The sequence below is a fragment of the Lepidochelys olivacea genome (assembly GCF_965140295.1).
Source record: "Lepidochelys olivacea isolate rLepOli2 genome assembly, chromosome: 9".
Lineage (NCBI taxonomy): Eukaryota > Metazoa > Chordata > Testudines > Cheloniidae > Lepidochelys > Lepidochelys olivacea.
In genome coordinates, this window is record NC_140419.1 from 61,331,237 (window position 1) to 61,354,551 (window position 23,315).

Consider the following 23,315-nt stretch of genomic DNA (forward strand, 5'->3'; position numbering starts at 1 on the left):
GCGGTTCTCAAACTTGTGTACTGGTGACCCCTTTCGCATAGCAAACCTCTGAGTGCGACCCCCCCTTATAAATTAAAAACACATTTTTATATATTTAACACCATTATAAATGCTGGAGGCAAAGCGGGGTTTGGGGTGGAGGCTGACAGCTCACGACCCCCTGAGGGGTCCCGACCCCCAGTTTGAGAACCCCCGCTTTTTATATGCTTTTAAAGTATGTACAATATTAATGTTTCAATTTCAATTCAAATTTCCAAACAATCACTACATTGGCAACACTGCATGTAACTAGTTCACAAAACTGGGGAGGGGGGGTGTTGGGGAATTCTGGGGGGGTGTAGGGAAATCCCTGGCATAGAACAGAATTTGTTAGCACAGAAATCAGTGACTTTCAGCCAAGTCCATCTTGGGGGGAGGGGAGCCTAGAGTCAGGGCTCTGGCCCTCCGCTTGTACCCCAAGACAGCCAACTCGCTTCCAACTTGCCTGGCCCCTGCCCTGCCCGTTGCTCCTCCTCTGGCCTTTGTCTCGCTTCCCGGGCCAAGAGTCACCTGGTTGCATCCCCGCCCCCGGGGTCTCAGGTTATGAAGGGGAGGCCATAGCATCCATGTAGGCAGCTGAGCAGCCCCCGCAAAAGTCACACACCCTTATTCCCACCACCTAGACATTGGTGCAATACACAGGAAAACTGAGGCACACACAGCATTCATGCAAAACAGTAAGACTCACATAGGCTCACATACAACATTAACAAGGGAAAATCCCCACTGCATCACAGGGGGGCAGGTGTGCACTGGCATGGTGTGTCTCTGCATGAGGGGTGTAGGTGTATGCTATGATGGCATGTCTCTGCGTAGAGGTGGGGTCAGGCATGCGCTTTGATGGCGTGTCTCTGCATGGGGGGAAAGGCGTGCATTGTGATGCATGTCTCTGAGTGGTGTGGCAGGCGAGCACTGTGGTGGCGTGTCTTTGTGTGGGGGGGTAGGCATGCGTGGTGATGGCGTGTCTGTGGGGGGGTAGGTGTGCGCTATGATGGTGTGTCTCTGCGTGGGGGGGTAGGCATGCACTGTGATGGTGTGTCTCTGCATGAGGGAAGTAGGTATGCACTGTGATGGCGTCTCTCTGCGTGTGGCAGGGGGCAGGCATGCACTGTCATGCCGTGTCTCTCTGTGTCCCAGAGTGAGTACATTGCTGAGCGGGATGCACGGCTGGCGTGGATTAGTGGCTTCACGGGATCTGCAGGTGAGTGCATCCCCACGGCCTGTCTGCATTCCCGTTCACCTTCCCTTCCCCCACTCGTGGATCCCCCACCCCACAGGCCTCTCTAGCCAGGCTGCACCCTCATTATGCCCCTGGTGGGCCCATCCCCTCCCAGCACCCCCTCCGAACAAGGTGCCTCTCCCTGTGTGCTCTCTCCCTGATCCTCAGGGGGGTCATTCCCACGCCCCGGACACAAAATAACCAGGCCCCAAGCTCTCCAGCTGACTGCGTCCCAGCCAGGGTAGGTGGGGTGAGTGAGACTTAGCTCTGGACAGACCTTCGCCCTCCGTAGCACACAAACCCTGGATCAGCCAGCCCTTGCGCTCCTTGTTAGCCAGAGAGGGGCTCCGAGCTGCCGAGGGGAAGCCAGCCCATGCACTGCTGAGGCTATGGGGGCCTCCTGGAACCAGCTGGCTGGGTCTGGCTGGGCCATGTCTGGAGGAGGAAGGGGGCTGAGGATGGGCACTGATGGGCAGCAGGCAGAGCCATGGGAACAGGCTTTCCTGCCAGACTCACTGCATTGAGGTTATAGCATCCCTCACTGCAAAGGTGGGCATGTGCTGGTGCAGGGCAAGGAGCCCTGGGGACCGGTGAGCACATCACGGACACCAAGTACTTCCCATGTCCCTGTTACCCTGGAGGCAGGTGGGAGTCCCAACAAGGAGAAGCCCACGCAGTGGGAGGGGGTAGGTGACCCTTTGAGGTCCCTGCCATCCCTTAGGGGCTATGGCATATGGCACCATCCTGCTGCCCACTGCCATCACCGCAGAGGCAGGCTGGGAAGGTGGGTCATTTGTTCTGTGCGAAGCCGCAGAACAGGCCAGCATGCAATGCCACGCAAGCCCCTCCCTGCATTAGCAAAAGAGCAAGTGATGCACTAGCCTCCGGGGCTAACGGGTCCCTGCCTGAGTCGCCCACCCCAGCAACTGTCCTGACAAGAGCCCCTCTGGGAGGGGAGGGGCAGTGAGATGTGCCTGCCAGCGGCACCAATTCACAGACTCCTTGGGAGCAAATTCCGTTCCCCACCCCCACAACAGGGCCCCCTCTGGGTCCTCCCTCAACCCCCTTGGAAGGGGCATTCCATCCCCACAGCACCCCCAACTGGCACCACTAGTGTCTGGAACCGGGTTAATGAGCCTTCTCCTCCCCTGTCTCAGGGACTGGGGTGGTGACAACGAAGAAGGCGGTTCTGTGGACAGACAGTCGGTACTGGACCCAGGCTGAGCGCCAGATGGACTGCAACTGGGAGCTGCAGAAGACAAGTCAGTAGCCACAATGGGCAGGGAGATTGTGCCAAGCCCGACCTCTGCTGCCCACTCCAGTCCCAGAGCCGCCCTCAGTCTCAGGGCCTCAGTGGCCTTTCTGTGCCCAGAAGCTGCCATGAGTGCCCAGTGCTGGGGAGTCCCAGGACCATGAGCCCAGCCTCTCACTGTGGAGCCCTGGTCTCCAGAGCTGCGGGCAAACCCGGCCTGGCACACAACAGCCCCTGGTACCGTGAGGCTGCCAGTCTAGCAGTGACTCAGAGCCCTGGGCTCCTGGCAGAACCAGCTTGGCAGCCCATCAGCTATGGACACTCAGAGCTGTGAGCCTTTCTCCAGGCATGGCACACACAAGTCACCTGAGCTCTCCGTGCCGGGCCCTGCTCCCCCTTCCCAGCCTGCCCGTCCCCCGCCAGAACCCGCGTGCCACTGTGCTATGCCCTGTCTTGCAGTCTGGACTGATACCATCGGCGAGTGGCTGCTCCAAGAGATTCCCGCTGGCGAGAACATTGGACTGGATCCCTTCCTCTTCTCCATCGGTATCACCCCTGCTCCCTGTGTCTCCTACCTGCCCCGAGGAGCCAAGCCTCCATCCCCCCATTCCACTCCACAGTACCTGCCCTCTAAGGCCTAGGACATGGGGTGGGGGGCTTAACACTGCAGCCCAGCTCCTATTGCCCTGGCTCTCCCCCCTGAAACCTTGGCCGGAGCAGTGCCTGTGGAGGGCGCAGAAGACTGACCATACCTTTGAGCCTAACTGACAGCTGCATCCCTTCTCAGATCTCTGGAACAGTTATGCCCGCGTTCTGCAGGGTTCCAGGAGGACCCTGGTTCCCATCGAGGACAACCTTGTGGACCTGGTTTGGGGCACGCAGCGGCCTCCTTTGCCCACCAGCAAGATCTACCTCCTGCCAGAGACCTTCACGGGTAGGTACTTGCTCCCTGCGGGTAGGTGTGGCGTGTGAGCCCATTCCCTGGCGCCCCCTGCTGGTGACACTGGAGAGCAACCACCTGCATGCCACTGGGCATGCTGGGATGTCGGCGGCGTGTACCTGTTCGTGCTGATGGAAGGCAAATGTCTAAGTGCCACGCACACAGCTGGCCCCAGGGAGGTGCCTGTGCTCCCCGGAGCTCTCCAGATGTTTTGGGCTCCCCTGGTGGAGTCTGGCTGGGCTGGGTCAGGCTGGGAGGTCCTTGGATTGCTCGCCGAGGGCACAGCATTTCTGGGAGGCTGCAGAGAGAGTCCTGGCCAGCCCTGAGCCCTCTGCCAGGGCAGGCTTTGGAGGAACGAATGGTCTCCAGCTGGGCAGGGATGAGCCAGGGGCTCGCATGGGGCCCTGCGTGTACCTGACTCTCATGCCCAACCCCCCCGTCCTTTCAGGCAGCACCTGGCAGGAGAAAGTGTCCGGGATCCGGAGGCAAATGGAGCAGCATTACAGGAGCCCCACGGCAGTGCTGCTGTCGGCTCTGGAGGAGACAGCCTGTGAGCGCTGTGGCCCAGGACCATCCTGCCACTGCACCCTCCCTACCATGGCCTCAGCCCACACCCCTGGCTTCTCGCCGGCAGCCCTGGTGTCCAAGGCCCCCAGCACCGCCCCCCCCCAGTGCCCTCAGACCCTCCCAGCCCCCCAACGGCCAATCCTGTGCCCTCAGTGCCCCTCAGACCCTCCCAGCCCCCCAACAGCTCCCCAGTGCCCTCAGCACCCCTCAGACTCTCCCAGCACCTGAACAGCCCCCAGTGCCCTCAACACCTCTCAGACCCTCCCAGCCCCCCGACAAACCCCCCAGTGTCCTCAGCACCCCTCAGACCCTCCCAGCACCTGAACGGACGCCCCCAGTGCCCTTAGCACCACTCAGACCCTCCCAGCCCCCCAACAAACCCCCCAGTGTCCTCAGCACCACTCAGACCCTCCCAGCATACCAACAGCTGCCCTCAGTGCCCTTAGCACCACTCAGAGCAGCTTCCCTGCTGGGCATCCCACACCAAGCTGAGACTGCCTGCCCGGCCTGGCTGTTCACTGTTACGGGGTGAGATCAGGGCCCCTTGTGCTGGGCACTGTTCACCCATCCCAACAGATGGCACCACTCTAGTGTCACTTCGTGCCCATACCCTCTGCCAGCACTGCCCCAGGAACCCAGCGGGGAGCAACACTAGGGCAGGGCAGGCAACCTGGTGCGCAAGGGAGGGTCTGTAACACCTTTGTTCCTACAGGGCTCTTCAACCTCCGAGGAGATGACATCTCGTACAACCCTGTCTTCTACTCCTACGCACTGCTGACCACATCAGACATCAGGTACAGAGCAGCTCCCCATCCCAGCACTTCCCCTGGGGCCCGGGCTTGCTCCCTGAGCCCCTCTGAGCCTCAGCACATCCCCTGCGGACTGGCCCTCGGCTTCCCCATCCCTTCTGAGCCCCAACATGTCCTCTAGGTACCTGTCTAGCTCCCCCAGCCCCTCTGAGATCAAGAGTGTCCCCCAGGGATCAGACTGGCTCACCCAACTCCTCTGAGCCCCAGCACTTCCCCCAGGGACTGTACCAGCTGCCCCATCCCCTCTGAGCCCATGAATCCTCCAAGGACTGGCCCCACATCCCCAATCCCTCTGGGTACCAGATCGGCTCCTCACCCCCTTTGAGCCCAAGCATATCTCCTGGGCACCAGCTCCCCCACATCCTCTGAGCCCCCTCATGTCCCCCAAGAACTGGCTCCCCACTTCCTTTGAGCCCCAGTGCATCTTCTGGGGACTGGGCCGGCTCCCCAATCCCCTTTGGGCTCTCTTCCCAGCGTTCAGGCTCCAGCCCCACTCCCTCCCCAGCCCTGATCTAGGGTGCTGGGCCTGCTGCTGCTGGACAGTGGTGGAGGCCACAGCTGAGCCCAGCCCGGTGCTCCTTCCCCCCAGTCTGTTTGTGGACAGCAGCCGCCTGAGCACGGAGGCGCTGCAGTCCCTGAGAGCACAGTGCCCGGGGCCCCTGTGCGTGCAGGTGGAGGAGTATGACCAGGTGCGAGCCAGGGTGCAGGCCTATGCCCAGGGAGACGTCCGGGTCTGGATTGGGACGGAATACACTACCTATGGGCTCTACGGAGTGATCCCCCAGGTAAGCGCCGGCCCCAGTCCTCCCAGTGCCAAGGGGATATGCCTTTGCCACCTCCTCTCTTCTGCATCTGCAGGACAGGCTGAGCCAGCCCCGGGCTGGAAGTGGCTTTGGCTAATCTGCCTGTGTGAGGGGCATCAGGGGTATCATTACCCATGTAAGGAGCTGGCATGCAAGAAGGGGACAGCAGTGATGTGCCTGCGTGTGCAAAGCTCGGGGGGGGGGTGGAAGAGGCCCAGCATGTGCAAGAGAAGGGGGGTTAGGCCCCGGGTATGTGAGGGAAGGGGGGGTGAGAGGCCCCATGAGTGTGAGGGGAGGGAGTGAGAGGCCCAGTGTGTGTGAAGGGAAGGGGGTTGAGAGGCCCTGGATGTGTGAGGGGAGGTGGTTGAGAGGCCCCGGACATGTGACGGGAGGGGGCTGAGTGGTCCTGTCTGTGCAAGAGGAAGGGGGCTGAGAGGCCCTGGGTGCATGAGGGGAGGGGATTGAGAGGCCCTGGGTATGTAAGGGGAGGGGGGGTGAGAGGCTCTAGGTGTGAGGGGAGGGGGTTGAGAGACCCTGGGTGTGCAAGGGAAGGGGGTGAGAGGCCCCATGTGTGCAAGGGAAGGGGGGTTGAGAGGCCCCAGGTGTGCGAGAGGAGGGGTTGAGAGGTCCTGGGTGTGTGACTCACCACCCACGCCCCCCACCTCCTCCCCCAGAAACCAGCCAGTTCTTCTGCCAGGTGGTAAGTGCAGGGCCTGGAGCCGCCACTGGCCCCAGCTGGGCTGCTGTGTGCCAGCAGCTCAGGGGAATAACCGTCCCCCTGCTCCCAGCACGCACAGGGCACTCAGGGGCAGCCACGCTTGCCAGCCACGCTCCTCTGGCTGGCTGACACCTGGCCCATCCTGCCCATTGCAGGACAAGCTTGTGGAAAGCAGCTACTCCCCCGTGATGATGACCAAGGCAGTGAAGAACGCCAAGGAGCAGGCGCTGCTGAGAGTGGCCCACGTAAGTGCTGGCAGGAGCTGGCTCTCCCTCTGCAGAGGGGCTGGCCCGGAAGTGGGGACTGGCTGACATGGGGAAGGGCCTGGTGCTTCTCTCACCTGGGAGAGTCAGGCTCCTGGTGGGTTGCCCCCAGGTGCGGGATGCCGTGGCCGTGATCCAATACCTGCTCTGGCTGGAGAAGAACGTTCCCAAGGGGTCAGTGGATGAATTCTCCGGCGCTCGCTATGTGGACAAGCTACGAAGGTCAGTACGAGCATGACCCTTGCCTGGGCTCCAGCCTGGCAATTCCCACTCCCGCCCCATGGGACATTGACTGAGCCACAGGCCTTGTGGGAGATGGGCCCATGGGGCAGGATCTGGCTCTGGGGCCCATGCTCCCCACGAGCCCTTAGTGACCAGAGAGGGAGTCGCTCTGTGTTGTTGACCCCGACGGTGAGCAGGGCATGGCCACGGCCACACAGGGATGCCTGCAGACCCCTGTGCCCTGCTAGGCAGCGCCGCATGGAGAGCGGGCAGGGCAAGCATTAGGGTGCCCATGGCCAGCATTCCACTGGCCGGGTTTATATAGATCAGCAGCACCCCCTAGTGGTGAGGCGATGTTGAAGTCTGATGGTGTCCTAGAGCCGAGCACTGGAAGAAAGAGGCTGATCACCCTTCCATTCCCTGGCAGCTACACACCGCCTGAGGGGAGAGCAGGCTCCAGGGAGCTGTGTGGGGGGGAGATGGTCAGGGTGAGCCCCAGCCTGCTGTGTCCTCCCTTCCCCAGACCACCCCCCAGACTGGGAACGAAGAGGAAGAAGCAATGCATGGCTCGGCAGGGAGGGGGATGGAGGGGAGGGGGGAGACCAGAGAACCAATTGCCAGGGTCCAGCTAGATTATCCTTCCTCACACTCCATCTGCACCCTCTCCAGGGCTTGCTCTGACCTCTCCTGAGTCTGTAGGGCGCAACCATGTCCCCTGCCCTCCCAGTCCCTGGAGGCAGCCACACTGCCCCCTCCTCACCCCCAGGGGCCTGGCTGCACAGTCTCATCCCTCCCCCATTCCCGGGCTCCTTTCTCCTTTCCAGAGAGAAGGAGCACTGCAGGGGCACCAGCTTTGAGACCATCTCTGCCAGCGGGCTCAACGCAGCACTCGCCCACTACAGGTACCAGCGGAGCAGCCTCTCCAGGGACGGGATCAGTGCCGCTGGGACAGGCCCTGGCGCCCTCCACAACCGAGGCCTCCCCCACACTCAATGCCCACGGGACCAGGAATCTTTCAGCCAGCAGGGCAGGAGACAGAACTGCCCCAGGAGCTGGGCCCAGGTAGTGGGGGCTTCCTGCCCTAGAGAGGGGAGCCAGCTGCAGCCCTCTCAGAGCTGAATGCCATGCTCCTCTCAGCTCCCCACTGCACACATGGCACGTGGGGGGCCCTGCTGCTGCACGGTGGGGTGCTCCAATGCTGTGGTGAGGAGGGGGGGCATTCTTGGGGGAGGGGACCTGCAGAGCTTTCCCATTTCTATCTGTTGCTCCAGGCCCTCGGACTGGCCCGCCGTAGCATGTGAGCACATATGTGAGTGTACGCAAGCATGTACATGAGGGGGCTGTCGGGGTGTCCACTGGGGTTGTTAGCGGAATCTCTTGGTTACTGTGGGGTTTTTCCCTTTCAGTCCATCCAACATCAGCAGCCGAAAGTTGTCTGTGGATGAAATGTACCTGTCGGACTCCGGAGGGCAATATCTGTGCGTATGGCCTGGCCTCATGTTCATGCTGCCCCAGCTCTGTCCCCACAAGAACAGCACTAACCATGTCCAGAAAGAGGCAAACCATGGTGGTTGCACTGAGATGCCTTCCCCCAGGGTGTACCCAGCCCAGTGCCCCTCCAGTCCCACAGCGGGCAGGAGGACAGACAGGAGCTGCTCTGTCCGGCTCCGTGCTCTGCAGGCGGGGAGTCCCAGGCTCACAAAGTCATGGCCCGGCTCCTGGGGATGCTGCTGACTTTTCTTTCTGCTGCAGGGATGGAACCACGGATATAACCCGGACTGTCCACTGGGGAGAGCCCACCCCTTTCCAGAAGGTACTGAGCATGCCCCTATGTGGACCCCTTGCCCTTGGCCTGTGGCTGGGTCCCAGGCACCATCTGCCACAGTCCTGGACTGATGTGCACCTCTTGTGGGGGGGATGGCAAGGGCTCCCCACTCCCTGCCTGTGTCAGTAATAAGGGCCCTCTCCTCTTTCCATCCCTTGGCTCCCAGACACCAGCCCCTGGAGGGCCCAGAGGCAGCAGGACAGGACAGCACCCTGTTCAAATCCACAGCCAGCTTGAGTTTCACAGCCGCGGTAACACCACACCTTGAGACTTGAGACTTCATGGCGCCAGCTGGGACACGCCCACCTTCCCCTGCTACAGAAACACAGGCGCCACCACCTAGCTAGAGGAGAGTCTCCATTAGCTGCTAGCAGCCATAGGGCCCGCAGCGGAGCAATTCTGATGCCGTGCAGAAGAGGGGTTGTGAGTCTGCATGGACACCCTGCCCCCTTGCGTTGCCATCACTGCAGCCATGACAAGTGCTGCAGGTGGCCCCTGACTTGTTCTGTCCTATGCAGGAAGCATATACACGAGTGCTGATGGGAAACATCGACCTGGCCAGGCTCGTCTTCCCCTCCGAAACGTCAGGTAGGTGCCAAGCTGGGGACAGCCCTGCCCTGGGATCACTGGCTGCGCCCCATGCTGAGAACAAGGCCGGGGAGAACCTGAGAGTCAGTGCTCTGGGGCATAGTTGGCTTTTCAGATGGATCAACCCACCCAAGAGCCCTGGCATCTCAGTGGTGCTTGATCCAGGTGTTTTCTGTTGATGAGGGTTCCCTGGGGTTTTTGGTCTGTTACCCATGTAAATTAATCCAGTCCACAGAGATCTGAGAAAGTTCTCACATGCCCATGTTCTTGCCAGGCCCTCCTTTTCAATCTGTGCCTGCCATTTTTCTGCTTCTGTAAGTGTGAGAGAGCAAAATGCAACTGGCTTCCACTCAGAGCCACGTTGTGGCAATAGTACCCCACCTAGGCTGTAGCTTGTTTGCCTCCGCACTGAGCATTGTGAGCACATCATAGTACGTGAGAACTGGAGCTGTTGAGATCATTTCTTTTACCTTTTTAAAGGCAATTTCTTGGTTTGGCTCCCACAGCCAAGATGTGTTGGACTTTAACAGTTCGGTTGGAGGTTTTGTCTCTGCAGAAGGGTCTTGTAGGTATTGACCAGGGCAATGTACCATCCTCAGTACTCATCTCAGTTCTGGTACATTTGTTGGTGCGTTCTATTCTCCAGTTGGTTCTACTTTCTCAGGGCTAGGACTGATTCCATCTTTGTTTATTGTCTGTCCCAAAATCTTGATTTAGGGTAGGTGAAAATGCACTTTTCCTTGTTTAGCTTCAGTCCAGAGTGACTGATTAGGCTGAGACCTTGGTTGCGGGATTTGTTGTGTTCTCCTATCAAAGACCCATAATGACATCCATGAAACCTACAGCTCCATTTGTGTTTGTTAGCAGTTCTGCCATCTTTCTTTGGAAACTTTCAGGTGCATTGGGAATCCCACAAGGTAACATTCAAAAGCAAAGTCCCCCAAAGGGTGTGATCAGTGAAGTCAGTTTAGCACTGTCTTTGGCTAAAGGAACTGGCCAGAATCTGCTCGAGGCATTCAGCTTGGAGAATACTGTACCTCCTTTCACTTTGAGGGGGAAGTTACCCAGTGCTGGAAGTTGGGTTACAGACGTCCGGGTTTCCCTGGACACAGCCTCTTTTTTGATTCTCCTTTCTCTTCTGGGGGGGCGGGGGGTTTTAAAAATAACAGGCAATGTCCAGGGGTTTTGCAGAGCAAACAAGCAGCAGCTCAGAAAGAGCCTCGATTGGTCCGCTTTCCGATTGGTCCCACCTCTGCATCTGCAGCTGATTGGTCCATTCCCCTGCAAGCCACAGCTGCTGGATCCTGCCCACGCAGGCGGTGTCCTAGCCCTGGGGAGGGGGTCCTGCAGGGAGGCGCTGATTGACGTTTGTTGCTGCATCCTGGGCTTGTGCCAGCTGCCCTGCCACCGTGACAGGGAGTGACACTGCCCCTCACTTCCAGTGAGTACCCCCGCTGCAGGTACCCCCTTCAGCACCCCCAACTGTACCCCATCTCCAGCTCCCCCTTCCCCTCCAACACCTCCCCTCTGGCAGTGTCCTCTTTTTGGGAACCTGAAATATGGCAACCCTAGTTGGGAGGATATATGTTTCTCTTACAACTGCTTCACTGAGTCTCTTAAGATCCACAACGATTTTTTTTTTTTTTAATTTTTCTTTGGACCACTGGAGCACACCATGCTGTTGTTTCAGAGATTTTCTGGTTTATGCCAATCTACACTATTCTCTTTAACTCAGTTTCCACTCTATGAAGTAACGGGAAGGGAATCCTGTGATCTGTACGTACACTGTATGGTTCAGCATAGTCTCTTAAGGTTATTTGTACTGGATCCCCTTTCAGAAGTCCAATATCACCAAATAGTCCATCGAGTTCTTTCACCTTCCTCACTAGGCCCATCCTGGCAGCCATGCTGCGGCTGAGAAGGCTGCTGGTCTGTGGTCCTTTCTTCACATGTGCACTCTGAATACAAAGCTTTTGTCTTTGTAAGTTGTTTCAGTGGGGGACTGGCCCATGCAGTTCTGAATCCCTCTAGGGCTAGACAGATTTTTGTAAGTCCCTTCTGAGATGACTGACTTCAGTTCCTGAGTCAGTTTTAAAATCAATAGTCTTGCTATGAATATTCAATTTCACTGCTTTGGTGCTGTCCATATCTTGTACCTGTATTGAATCTTTTGCCTCTGGCTGGACATGCATCATCTCTTGGGATAGGACTTTTTCCACACCTAATGCATGCAGGCTGGAATTTATCCCTCTGGAGTTCTCTCTTCTTGCCTCAGGGGCTTTATGATAATGGCTTTTAGTGCTCTCAGGTGTCTGTTTACAGTGTCTAAGCTAGTTTCAGGTTTCTGAAGATGCTCCAGCCTTTTGTTCTGCTGTTTGACTAGTTCAGAATACTTTACAAAAAGAAAAGGAGGACTTGTGGCACCTTAGAGACTAACCAGTTTATTTGAGCATCCGATGAAGTGAGCTGTAGCTCACGAAAGCTCATGCTCAAATAAATTGGTTAGTCTCTAAGGTGCCACAAGTCCTCCTTTTCTTTTTGCGAATACAGACTAACACGGCTGTTACTCTGAAACCTGTCAGAATACTTTGTTATCCGTAGCTACAGCTAGTCGTCTTCAGTTGTAGCTGCTGTGAAAGATTTTTATATGTTACCCCCATAATCAACTTGTCTCTGATATTTTCATGTTTTGCAGTTCCAAAATCACAGTTTTCAGCCTATGCATTCAAAGCTCTTATAAAACATCCACCATTTCCCCCAGTCCTTGAATTCTCTGGTGAAAATGTGGTTTTTCATGAGCCACATTTCTCTGAGGCATAAAGTATGCATCAAATATAGCCAGAGCCCTTTCCTTGTCATCTTTGTGACTGGCTTCAGTAAAGTCAAAGGATTTAAAGATATGCTCTGCCTGTTTCCCCACAGCGTAAATTAAAGTTTAATAATAAATAAATGTGTAGCAATTGGAAATCTTCCAAAATACTGCTTCCAGTCTGTCCCTTTGTCAAAGCTGAAGTTCTCGGGGGCATTGAAGTGTGGCATGTTGATGAGATCCTGCAACCTTTCTTCCTTTTCCCCTTCTGTTTGCAACCTTTGCTGCTTTGTTCCTTCTGTTTGTTCTCCTCTGGCATTAGTTTACTTCTGACACTATGTCATGTACTTCCTGTACATAGCAGCAGGGCTGCTTCTAGCAGGTCAGGCTTCTGTACCAGTTATTGACTGACCACAGAAATTCCTTCCCAGACAGAGACACAGCAGACCTGGTCACTGTAAGATCCTTTAATGCTCTGCCAGGTATGGCTAAGGTTAGCTTAAACAAGGTAGTACACACACACCGACACCCAGTGGGTGAACAGTATAATACAGTTTAGCATTCTGCAGGCAGGCGCACTGGGGATGGGCATGGCTTCTCCTCTGAGGACTTCTTGGCTTTTTGTGTTTCAGGGAGAGTGGTTGAGGCCTTCGCACGCCGAGCCTTGTGGGAGGTTGGACTCAACTACGGCCATGGGACTGGCCATGGCATCGGCAATTTTCTGTCTGTCCATGAGTGTAGGTGCTCTGCTGGTTGCCTGTCCCCAAGGGAAACACCACAAGGGCCTGTGCCCCTTGGCTCTCACCCCCACCCCTGGGAGTTTGGACTGGACAGGCACAGGGGAGCTGCGCCAACCGCTCTGCCTCACCCTTTCTCCCTGCTCCCATTGCTAGGCCAGTGTCTGTGATACAGGTGCCCTTTGCCCACCAAGAATTCTCAATCCCCTGCTGGCAACTGGATGCCCCACACCCTCCCAGTGACTTCGTCATGACCCCAGGGAGCACAGCACCTCTCATCACAGGGCCTGAAGGATACCAATGGCTGGGCAGTGTGGCAGCTCAGCCTGCTGGATGCCTGGCTGGCTCAAGAGGCCCAGCAGAGGGAATCGTCTGGGGGTGCCAGGGGGTGAAGGGTTGCTAAGCAGGCTGGGCTCTGGGTAGATTCATGATAAGCAGAGGTCCCCAGGCCCTATGCATGTGGAAGGTGCAGCCTGCTCTCCACTAGACCCTGCTTATGGAGGAGGGAGAGGATGTCTCCAGTCTCAGGGCTCATCCTGCTCCAGCATCCAGAAGGAGAAATAAACTTGGCATCTTCTCCCGGCAGGGCCAGTGGGATTCCAGTCCAACAACGTGCCCTTGGTCAAAGGGATGTTCACGTCCATAGGTACGCATGTCCCTCACAACCCCTGTACCGGGCACTTCCAGTACCCCTGTGCCCCGAGACGTGGGCTCTTGTGCCTTCTACTCTCAGGCAGCATTGCCCTTCATGAAATCCCCCAGACCCCATGCCTCCATGACATGACATGCATCCAGGACCCCATGGCAGTCCTAGGCACTTGCCAGGGCTAGGGGGTGGGGGGTAGTGCTGTGGGACAGGGCCCTGGTGTCTAGCTTGTGGCCTGGAGGTATTTGGGGAAGTGGGAATCATGCAGCTGGAGCTCTGTGATCCCAGGGGTGTGAGAGAGACCCCAGTTACAGTGTGACAGGGTTGTCAGGGCTCTGGATTCACTGACCTCCCTGTGTCTGCTCCCCAGAGCCCGGTTATTACCAGGAGGGTGAGTTTGGAATCCGCATTGAAGACGTGGCACTGGTGGTGGAAGCTCAGACCAAGGTGATTAATCTTCCTCACCCCTGATGGGACAGGCCTTGCTGACGCATCACTGGTCGGCAGCCACCTTCCCTTCCCCTCCTTCCCCGCACTTTCTCCCTCAATTCTAGAGGGCTGGGCCAGACTTGGAGCCCAGGTGAGGGTAAAGGGATTTGAGGACTTAGCCAAGTGACAGCTCATAAGAACATAAGAAAGGCCATACTGGGTCAGACCAAAGGTCCATCCAGCCCGGTATCCTGTCTACCAACAGTGGCTAATGCCAGGTGCCCCAGAGGGAGTGAACCTAACAGGTAATGATCTAGTGATGTCTCTCCTGCCATCCATCTCCACCCTCTGACAAACAGAGGCTAGGGACACCGTTCCTTACCCATCCTGGCTAATAGCCGTTCATGGATTTAACCTCCATGAATTTATCCAGTTCTCTTTTAAACCCTGTTATAGTCCTAGCCTTCACAACCTCCTCAGGGAAGGAGTTCCACAGGTTGACTGTGCGCTGAGTGAAGAAGAACTTCCTTTTATTTGTTTTAAACTTGCTACCCATTAATTTCATTTGGTGGCCCCTAGTTCTTATATTATGGAAACAAGTAAATAACTTTTCCTTATTCACTTTCTCTACACCACTCATGATTTTCAAAAACAGAAAAGGAGTACTTGTGGCACCTTAGAGACTAACCAATTTATTTGAGCATAAGCTTTCATGAGCTACAGCTCAGCTCACGAACACTTATGCTCAAATAAATTGGTTAGTCTCTAAGATGCCACAAGTACTCCTTTTCTTTTTGCGAATACAGACTAACACGGCTGCTACTCTGAAACTCATGATTTTATATTCCTCTGTCATATCCCCCCTTAGTCTCCTCTTTTCCAAGCTGAAAAGTCCTAGCCTCTTTAATCTCTCCTCATATGGGACCAGTTCCAAACCCCTAATCATTTTAGTTGCTCTTTTCTGAACCTTTTCTAATGCCAGTATGTCTTTTTTGAGATGAGGGGACCACATCTGTACTCAGTATTCAAGATGTAGGCGTACCATGGATTTACATAAGGGCAATAAGATATTCTCCGTCTTATTCTCTATCCCTTTTTTAATGATTCCTAACATCCTATTTGCTTTTTTGACTGTCTGCCGCTGCACACTGCGTGGATGTCTTCAGAGAACTATCCACGATGACTCCAAGATCTTTCTCCTGATTAGTTGTAGCTAAATTAGCCCCCATCATATTGTTTATATAGTTGGGGTTATTTTTTCCAATGTGCATTACTTTACATTTATCCACATTAAATTTCATTTGCCATTTTGTTGCCCAATCACTTAGTTTTGTGAGATCTTTTTGAAGTGCTTCACAGTCTGCTTTGGCCTTAACTATCTTGAGCAGTTTAGTATCATCTGCAAACTTTGCCACCTCACTGTTTACCCCTTTCTCCAGATCATTTATGAATAGGTTGAATAGGATTGGTCATAGGACTGGCCCTTGGGGAACACCACTAATTACCCCTCTCCATTCTGAAAATTTACCGTTTATTCCTACACTTTGTTCCCTGTCTTTCAACCAGTTCTCCATCCATGAAAGGATCTTCCCTCTTATCCCATGACAACTTAATTTACGTAAGAGCCTTTGGTGAGGGACCTTGTCAAAGGCTTTCTGGAAATCTAAGTACACTATTTCCACTGGATCCCCCTTGTCCACATGTTTGTTGACCCCTCAGAGAACTCTAATAAATTAGTAAGACATGATCTCTCTTTACAGAAACCATGTTGACTTTTGTGCAACAATTTATGTTCTTCAATATGTCTGACAATTTTATTCTTTACTACTGTTTCAACTAATTTGCCCGGTACTGACGTTAGACTTACTGGTGTAATTGCCAGGATCACCTCTAGAGCCCTTTTTAAATATTGGCGTTACATTAACTATCTTCCAGTCATTGGGTACAGTAGCTGATTTAAAAGACAGGTTACAAACCATAGTTAATAGTTCTGCAATTTCACATTTGAGTTCTTTCAGGACTCTTGGGTAAATGCCATCTGGTCCCGGTGACTTGTTACTGTTAAGTTTCTCAATTAATTCCAAAACCTCCTCTAGTGTCATTTCAATCTGTGACAATTCCTCAGATTTGTCCCCTACAAAAGACAGCTGAGGTTTGAGAATCTCCCTAACATCCTCAGCTGTGAAGACTGAAGCAAAGAATTAATTTAGTTTCTCCATGACTTTATCGTCTTTAAGTGCTCCTATCTCGATCATCCAGAGGCCTCACTGGTTGTTTAGCAGGCTTCCTGCTTCTGATGTACTTAAAGAACATTTTGTTATTACCTTTTGAGGTTTTGGCTAGCTGTTCTTCAAACTCCTTTTTGGCTTTTCTTATTACATTTTTACATTTAATTTGGCAGTGTTTATGCTCCTTTCTATTTACCTCAGTAGGATTTGACTTCCACTTTTTAAAAGATGCCTTTTTATCTCTCACTGCTTCTTTTACATGGTTGTTAAGCCACGGTGGCTCTTTTTTACTTCTTTTACTGTGTTTTTTAATTTGGGGTATACATTTAAGTTGAGCCTTTATTATGGTGTCTTTGAAAAGTGTCCATGCAGCTTGCAGGGATTTCACTCTAGTCACTGCAAAAAGAACAGGAGGACTTGTGGCACCTTAGAGACTAACACATTTATTTTAGTCTCTAAGGTGCCACAAGTCCTCCTGTTCTTTTTGCAGATACAGACTAACACGGAGGCTACTCTGAAACTCTAGTCACTGTCCCTTTTAATTTCTGTTTAACTAACCTCCTCAGTTTTGCATAGTTCCCCTTTCTGAAATTAAATGCCACAGTGTTGGGCTGTTGAGGTGTTCTTCCCACCACAGGAATGTTAAATGTTATTATATTATGGTCACGGTTTCCAAGTGGTCCTGTTATAGTTACCTCTTGGACCAGATCCTGCTCTCCACTCAGGACTAGATCGAGAGTTGCCTCTCCCCTTGTGGGTTCCTGTACCAGCTGCTCCAAGAAGCAGTCATTTAAAGTATCGAGACATTTTGTCTCTGCATTTTGTTCTGAGGTGACATGTACCCAGTCAATATGGGGATAATTGAAACCCCCCACTATGACTGAGTTTTTTTATTTTTCACTAGGAGGGTGGTGAAACACTGGAATGCGTTACCTAGGGAGGTGGTGGAATCTCCTTCCTTAGAGGTTTTTAAGGTCAGGCTTGACAAAGCCCTGGCTGGGATGATTTAACTGGGAATTGGTCCTGCTTTGAGCAGGGGGTTGGACTAGATGACCTCCTGGGGTCCCTTCCAACCCTGATATTCTATGATTCTATTTTGATAGCTTCTCTAATCTCCCTTAGCATTTCATCGTCACTATCACTGGCCTGGTCAGGTGGTCGATCACAGATCCCTACTGTTATATTCTTATTAGAGCATGGAATTACTATCCATAGAGATTCTATGGAAGATGTGGATTCATTTAAGATTTTTATTTCATTTGATTCTACATTTTCTTTCACATATAGTGCCATTCTCTCCCCCCCACCCCACATGACCTGTTCCGTCCTTCCGATATATTTTGTACCGTAGAATGATTGTGTCCCATTGATTGTCCTCACTTCACGAGGTTTCTGTGATGCCTATTATATCAATATCCTCCTTTAACAGGAGGCACTCTAGTACACCCATCTTATTATTTAGACTTCTAGCATTTGTGTACAAGCACTTGAAAAACTTGTCACTGTTTATTTGTCTGCCCTTTTCTGATGTGTCAGATTCTTTATGTGAATGTTTCTTGTCTGATCTGGCCCATACTTTGTGCTCTTTCATCCTCTCCTCCTGACTAAACCCTAGAGAATCTCTATCAATAGACTCTCCTCTAAGAGAAGTCTCTGTCTGATCCACGTGTGCCTCTGCAGCAATCGGCTTTCCCCCATCTCTTTGTTTAAAAACTGCTCTGCAACCTTTTTAATGTGAAGTGCCAGCAGTCTGGATCCACTTTGGTTTAGGTGGAGCCCATCCTTCCTGTATAGGTTCCCCCTATCCCCAAAGATTCCCCAGTTCCTAAAAAATCTAAACCCCTCCTCTCTACACCATCGTCTCATCCACGCATTGAGACTCTGAAGCTCTGCCTGCCTACCTGGCCCTGCGCGTGGAACTGGAACCATTTCTGAGAACGCCACCACAGAGGTCCTGGATTTCAGTCTCTTTCCTAGCAGCCTAAATTTGGCCTCCAGGACGTCTCTCCTACTCTTCCCTACGTCATTGGTACCTACATGTATCACGACCACCGGCTTCTCCCCAGCACTACATGTAAGTCTACCTTCGCACCAGGCAGGCAAGTCACCATACGGTTCTCCCGGTCATCACAAACCAGCTATCTAGGTTTCTAATGATCGAATCTCCCATTACTAACACCTGCCTTTTCCTAATGACTGGAGTTCCCTCCCCCGGTGAGGTAACCTCAGTGCGAGAGGATACCCCAACTTCATCTGGAAGGAGGGTCCCAACTATGGAAAGGTTTCCCTCTCTTCCTGTTGACTGCTCTCCTTCTCTGGGCCTTTCATCCTCCTTAATAGCTGTCTGACCAGAGGTGGGACAAATCTGCAGTGTCCCGGAAAGCCTCATCAACATACCTCTCTGCCTCCCTTAGCTCCTCCATTTCCGCCACCCTGGCCTCCGAAGCCCGTACGCGGTCTCTGAGGGCCAGGAGCTCCTTGCACCGAATGCACACATATGCCACCCGCCCACAGGGCAGGTAATCATACATGCTACACTGAGTGCAATAAACAGGATAGCCCCCACTCTGCTGCTGGGCTTCTGCCTGCATTTTCTCCTACAGTTACCTAGGTTAATGATAGGGTTTTTGTTTAAATCAAGAAGTTTTGATTATAGTTTAGTATAAAGGTTTTAAAGAATGGCAAGTGTATCTTGCCCCCTTCCCACTCTCCTTCCAAAGTCCCTCTCCAAACTCCCTGTTAGCGGCTCCTGTTTGCAAAGCTCCCTGGTTGTTTGCTCACTGCTTTATGAGTTCCCTACCAGGTGCTTAGCAATGGCTCGGGGAAGGGTGTGTGAGGCCAGAGATGTCTAAGAGTTCTTCTCTAGGAATTATTCTGGGGTAGTTCTCTGGCCTGTGCTATACAGGGAGTCAGACTGGATGGTCACAATGGTCCCTTCTGGCCTTGGAGTCTATGAGACTCTGAACACACAGGAGATGGAGTGTGTACTTATTCATGTTCTTGGGCAGATCATCAAAGAGCTCAACTTGCTGGCTGCAGGATCAGCATGGCCTGGCTGTGCGTGCTGGGGTCTGGGTGGGGCAGAGGGACCCAGCTGCGCATGCCGGCGTCTGGGTGGGGGCAGCGGGGCCTGGCTGTGTGACCCGGGGTCTGTGTGGCAGGATGGGGCCCTGTAGCGTGTGTGCAAAATGACAGCCCTTGTGCCCCGCTGCACCCACCAGCCAGGGAGTGCTGGGGCACTAGGTAGGGCACCAGGAAGACCAGATAGGTGTCTAGCTGGATTTGGTCTCCTGGCATTTTAAAACCATGTGTTAAACCAATGCCACTGAGTCAGTGTGGGTCTTGTGAGCCCCAAAAGGTATCCACACATGAGACTTCAACAGAATCAGTGAACTCGGTGCCACTTTGCCAGCATCCCCGGGAGAGGCTGCAGCACGGACGTGGAGGGCGCAGTGAGGGCTGGGATTGAGCCGATCACAGCTCAGAGCACATTGTGTGCAGAGCAGGAGCCAAGAGTAGTAGCCCTCACCCTCAGTGGTGTTATGGAGGCTTGGCAGCCCCAGGTGTGAGAGCAGGACAGGCCACACTGGGCTGTAGGGAGTGTGGCAAATGGAAGCACGTTGGAAGGGAGAGGCGGTGAGCTGTGGCAGGGCAGGCACCTCTTGCTCAACGCAAACACACCTGTCTCAGCCGTCCAGCCACAGGAAGAGGAGAAACAGCCACGTAAGCTTGACCCAGACAGGCAGTGAGGTGTGGAAAAGCACGGGTGGGTCAGCTTGGGAGTGAGCAGAGAGGAAACACCAGGGAGCAAAGAGCAGAGCTGGAGAAAGGAACCTGGTGGGATCCCAAAAGGGAGCCACCATGTAGGTGGGACCGGGTCCGGAACCATGACAGAGATGCACTGCTAGGAAGGCAGTTCCTCAGCACAACTCACTGGGCTGGGCCATGGGGGCGAGGCACTGGAAGGAGCCAGAGCTAGGAAAGGAAGAGACCAGGGAGCTGAGCTGTTTCCAGGCCAGGTTGCAGCAGAGCCCAGACTGGGATCAGCGAAGGAGCCTGCAGTGGGAAAGGTGTGACGGCTCCTTTCACAAGAACACCCCGGGCCGGGAAGGAGAGCGAAGGGACCATAGCTCAGGCAAGGGCCAAAAGTCACGACTGACAAAATAGCCACAGCCCCCCAGAGCTGCTCCCAGCTGGCATTACACTGACTCACAGGCTGCGGAGAGGGAGCTGATGCCTAGCCCCGGTCACACAGCGCTGATAGCAGAGTCCAGCTGTACGATGGTTCTGTGGAGCTGTATGCAGGGGGACACTCCTGCTGGGTCAGATACTGGGGATGATGCATGGGCTGGAGAGAGCCCAGCAGGACTCATGAGTCCCAGGGAGTCTGCAGAACCAGCCACCTGAGAACCCCCCTTTTCCTTGTCCCCCGAGCCCATTTGCTCTGGAGTCCCTGAGCGCTGAGCAGCCCCAGGTCAGAGTTACTTGGAGCAGAGCTGCAGGGGCGGCTGTACACATGTGCTCCAGGGAGTCTGGCTGTCCATGAGCAGTCAGCAAGGCTTGGCTAGTTGGCCCCTCCCCTGAGGCCAGGCTGGAGGAGGGGAAGGAGCGGTTGCCCCTACTTTGTCTGCATGGAAGGGCTGTCCTGCTAGGTCCTGCATGCCATGCTTCCAGCCACTGAGCATCCCCAATAGGCACTGGCCTCTGCACTAAGCCATGCCCCATTCCTCCCAGTTGGGCTGGATGAGAGGGTGCGTGGTTACCAACAGTAGGGAGATGCTCTGTCTTCTTGTCATGGTTAGAGGGAAGGGAGGGAGGTTCACACTGGCTCAGATGTGGGAGAGGCCTGGGTGCTAATCGCGTGGGGAGAGGCTGTGACTCACCTAAATCAGAGCCTGTAACAGTGGCAGCTAAGAGACATGGCCAAGGTCACACAGGAAGTCTGTGGCAAAGCAGGGAATTGACCCCAGGTCTCCCATGTTGGCGAATGACAAACCCTTGGGCCAGCCTCCTTCTCCAGTGGCCAGAGGCAGCAAAGCTAGGTGCCCACCTGTGCCTCTAGCGCCTGAGCAACACCACAGGGCCCAGCAGCAGCCTCGCAAACCTCGGGTGAACTCTAGCCATGGGCGGGACAATGTGTCACCCAGGGAGCTGCTCCGGCCCAGCCCATTTGCAACGCAGCTGGCCCAGGGACTGGGGGTCTGCAGTGACCTTGTCCCGTCTGCGAAATGGGGAGATGCTTTGGTGGGGGGCGAGAGGAGGCTGCAGAGAGCGAAGGGCGGGCAACACCCAGGCAGACGGAGACCAGTCAGTGGAGGAGGCACTGGGATTTGAAACCCCCACGTGAGGGTTTTTAGCTTCGTGCACCTTTCCCTTGGCCACAGGGCACAAGGGAGTGGGGCCTGTCTCTCAAGCCAGGTCCTGACCACGTGGCACAGAGCTAGGCACTTCATGACACGCGGCAGAGAGTGAGGGGTGTGGTGGCAGATGAGTGAGGCTGTGGCACTGGGGCCATGACACGCTGTGAGGAGGAGGAGGTCAGGGCTCAGGAGGGCCGGCAGGGTGTAAACAGCAGCCTGGGAGGGGTGGTGGGCTCGGTCCCCTCACTCTCTCTCTCCTGCTGCAGCATGGGGCAGGGGAGAAGGCCTACCTGACCTTCGAGGTGGTGTCTCTGGTGCCCTATGACCGGAACCTCATCGACATCAGCTTCCTGTCTGAGCACCAGGTGAGTGGGGGCTCTCGGGGCAGGCTGGGGCTGCCCATCACGCCTACCGCTCATGGCCTTCTCCTGTCTGGTTGCAGATCCAGTATCTCAACACGTACTATGAGACCATCCGCCAGCGCGTGGGGCCAGAGCTGCAGAGACAGCAGCTGGAGGAGGAGTACGAGTGGCTGAGGAGGAACACACAGCCCTTCTCACGGGGCACGCTGGTGGCCGCCTCCCTGGGCACCCTGGCAATCACCTCTCTGGTGTCTGCGCTCCTGCCTGACAGACAGGCCTGAGGGATACTCCGCCCCCAACCACCCAGCCAAGTCTAACCAACCCCCCCCCGCTGTAAGCCAGTCTCCCAGCCCCTTTTCCAGGCAGTCTGTGGTTTGTTTGTTTTTCTCACCCTCAGCCTTGTTACCTCACTTCCTTTTTAGCTTATGATTAAAAACAAGTAACCTCCGGGCAGGGGGTTGAGAGCTTCCCTTTGTGCTGCTGCGCCCTCAGGGTGTGGGGCTTGGCTGTGGCATGCAGAAACGAGCAGGGTTGGTGTGCGTGTGTCAAGCCAGCGGTTGCATTAATGGGGCTGACGCATGCAGGGAGGGACGCTGGTGCGGGGGCTGAGCTGAGGTACCTGTGCAAGGCTTCTGCATGCAAGCGCTTGTGGCACTGGTGGGCGCGTGTATATGTGTAGTGCTGGTGTGTGCAGGGCGGGGGGGGAGCATGTGTGCAGGGCTGCTGCATGCACCTGGGCATCCATGTACAGGTCTGGGGCACAACAGCCTGCCAACGGGCAAGTGTCAGTGAAGCACTGAATTCTGTGGAGGGGGAGGCTGACGTGGCCAGCCCAGATGCATGTGGAACCTAGGCTGGCTGACGGGACAGATTCCAAATTCACCCTACATAGCAGCATTGTGTCATCACTTCCTGGGCCTGCCTTTAGTTTAGGGCCCACTTGTGTCCCCCCTGCTAGACTGCCAGCTCCACCCCAGTGTCCACCTTTCCAGGCAGGGCCTGCCCTCTCCAACCTCCCTGCTAATTTCCAAAGGCTCATCCCTTCCCTAGCCTCCTCCCATGCCTGCCACAGTTAGGGTAGCCCAGTCTCTGGTACAGGCCCAGATTTGAACCCAACAGGCGATGTAAAGACCTGGGGCCTGATTCTCCATCGCTCTGTCCCTGTATTTCAGACAGGGTGTTAGAGTAGCTTTAAGCCACCTTTGAACACCAGGGCCTCATACTCCATGGCCTCACATCTTGTGCACATTGGGCGTGCGTGCTCCCATCCTGACAATAGTGACTGACACCCACTTTGCACTAGTGCAAATGACCAGGGTAATGGAAAATCAGGTCCCATGTATTCTGGGGAAGTGCAGGGACTGCCTGGACCTGATGTAAATTAGAGCAGCCTCAGGGCTGCTCTCACACACAGCTCTCCCTGGTCATGCCCCGATCCACCCCCTGAAACAGGCCTGGGATCAGGGCAGCAGAGAGCCTGTAGACCAGTGCCATACCAG

General features: G+C 54.8%; 1 protein-coding gene across 1 annotated transcript in view; it reads left to right on the plus strand.

Annotated features, from left to right (window-relative positions):
- The window catches only part of XPNPEP2 (X-prolyl aminopeptidase 2), a 37,916-nt gene extending 15,633 nt beyond the window's left edge, over positions 1-22,283 (plus strand). The window contains exons 4-21 of the mRNA XM_084639644.1: positions 1,177-1,240; positions 2,416-2,520; positions 2,970-3,056; positions 3,298-3,444; positions 3,899-4,000; positions 4,730-4,811; positions 5,416-5,611; positions 6,503-6,592; positions 6,723-6,832; positions 7,657-7,734; positions 8,239-8,310; positions 8,585-8,645; positions 9,176-9,245; positions 12,687-12,791; positions 13,378-13,437; positions 13,808-13,884; positions 21,721-21,819; positions 21,897-22,283. Coding sequence (XP_084495770.1) covers positions 1,177-1,240; positions 2,416-2,520; positions 2,970-3,056; positions 3,298-3,444; positions 3,899-4,000; positions 4,730-4,811; positions 5,416-5,611; positions 6,503-6,592; positions 6,723-6,832; positions 7,657-7,734; positions 8,239-8,310; positions 8,585-8,645; positions 9,176-9,245; positions 12,687-12,791; positions 13,378-13,437; positions 13,808-13,884; positions 21,721-21,819; positions 21,897-22,097 — 1,806 coding nt within the window. The 3' untranslated portion in view covers positions 22,098-22,283. The remainder of the gene's footprint in view (positions 1-1,176; positions 1,241-2,415; positions 2,521-2,969; positions 3,057-3,297; positions 3,445-3,898; positions 4,001-4,729; positions 4,812-5,415; positions 5,612-6,502; positions 6,593-6,722; positions 6,833-7,656; positions 7,735-8,238; positions 8,311-8,584; positions 8,646-9,175; positions 9,246-12,686; positions 12,792-13,377; positions 13,438-13,807; positions 13,885-21,720; positions 21,820-21,896) is intronic.
- The last annotated feature ends 1,032 nt before the right edge of the window (positions 22,284-23,315 follow it).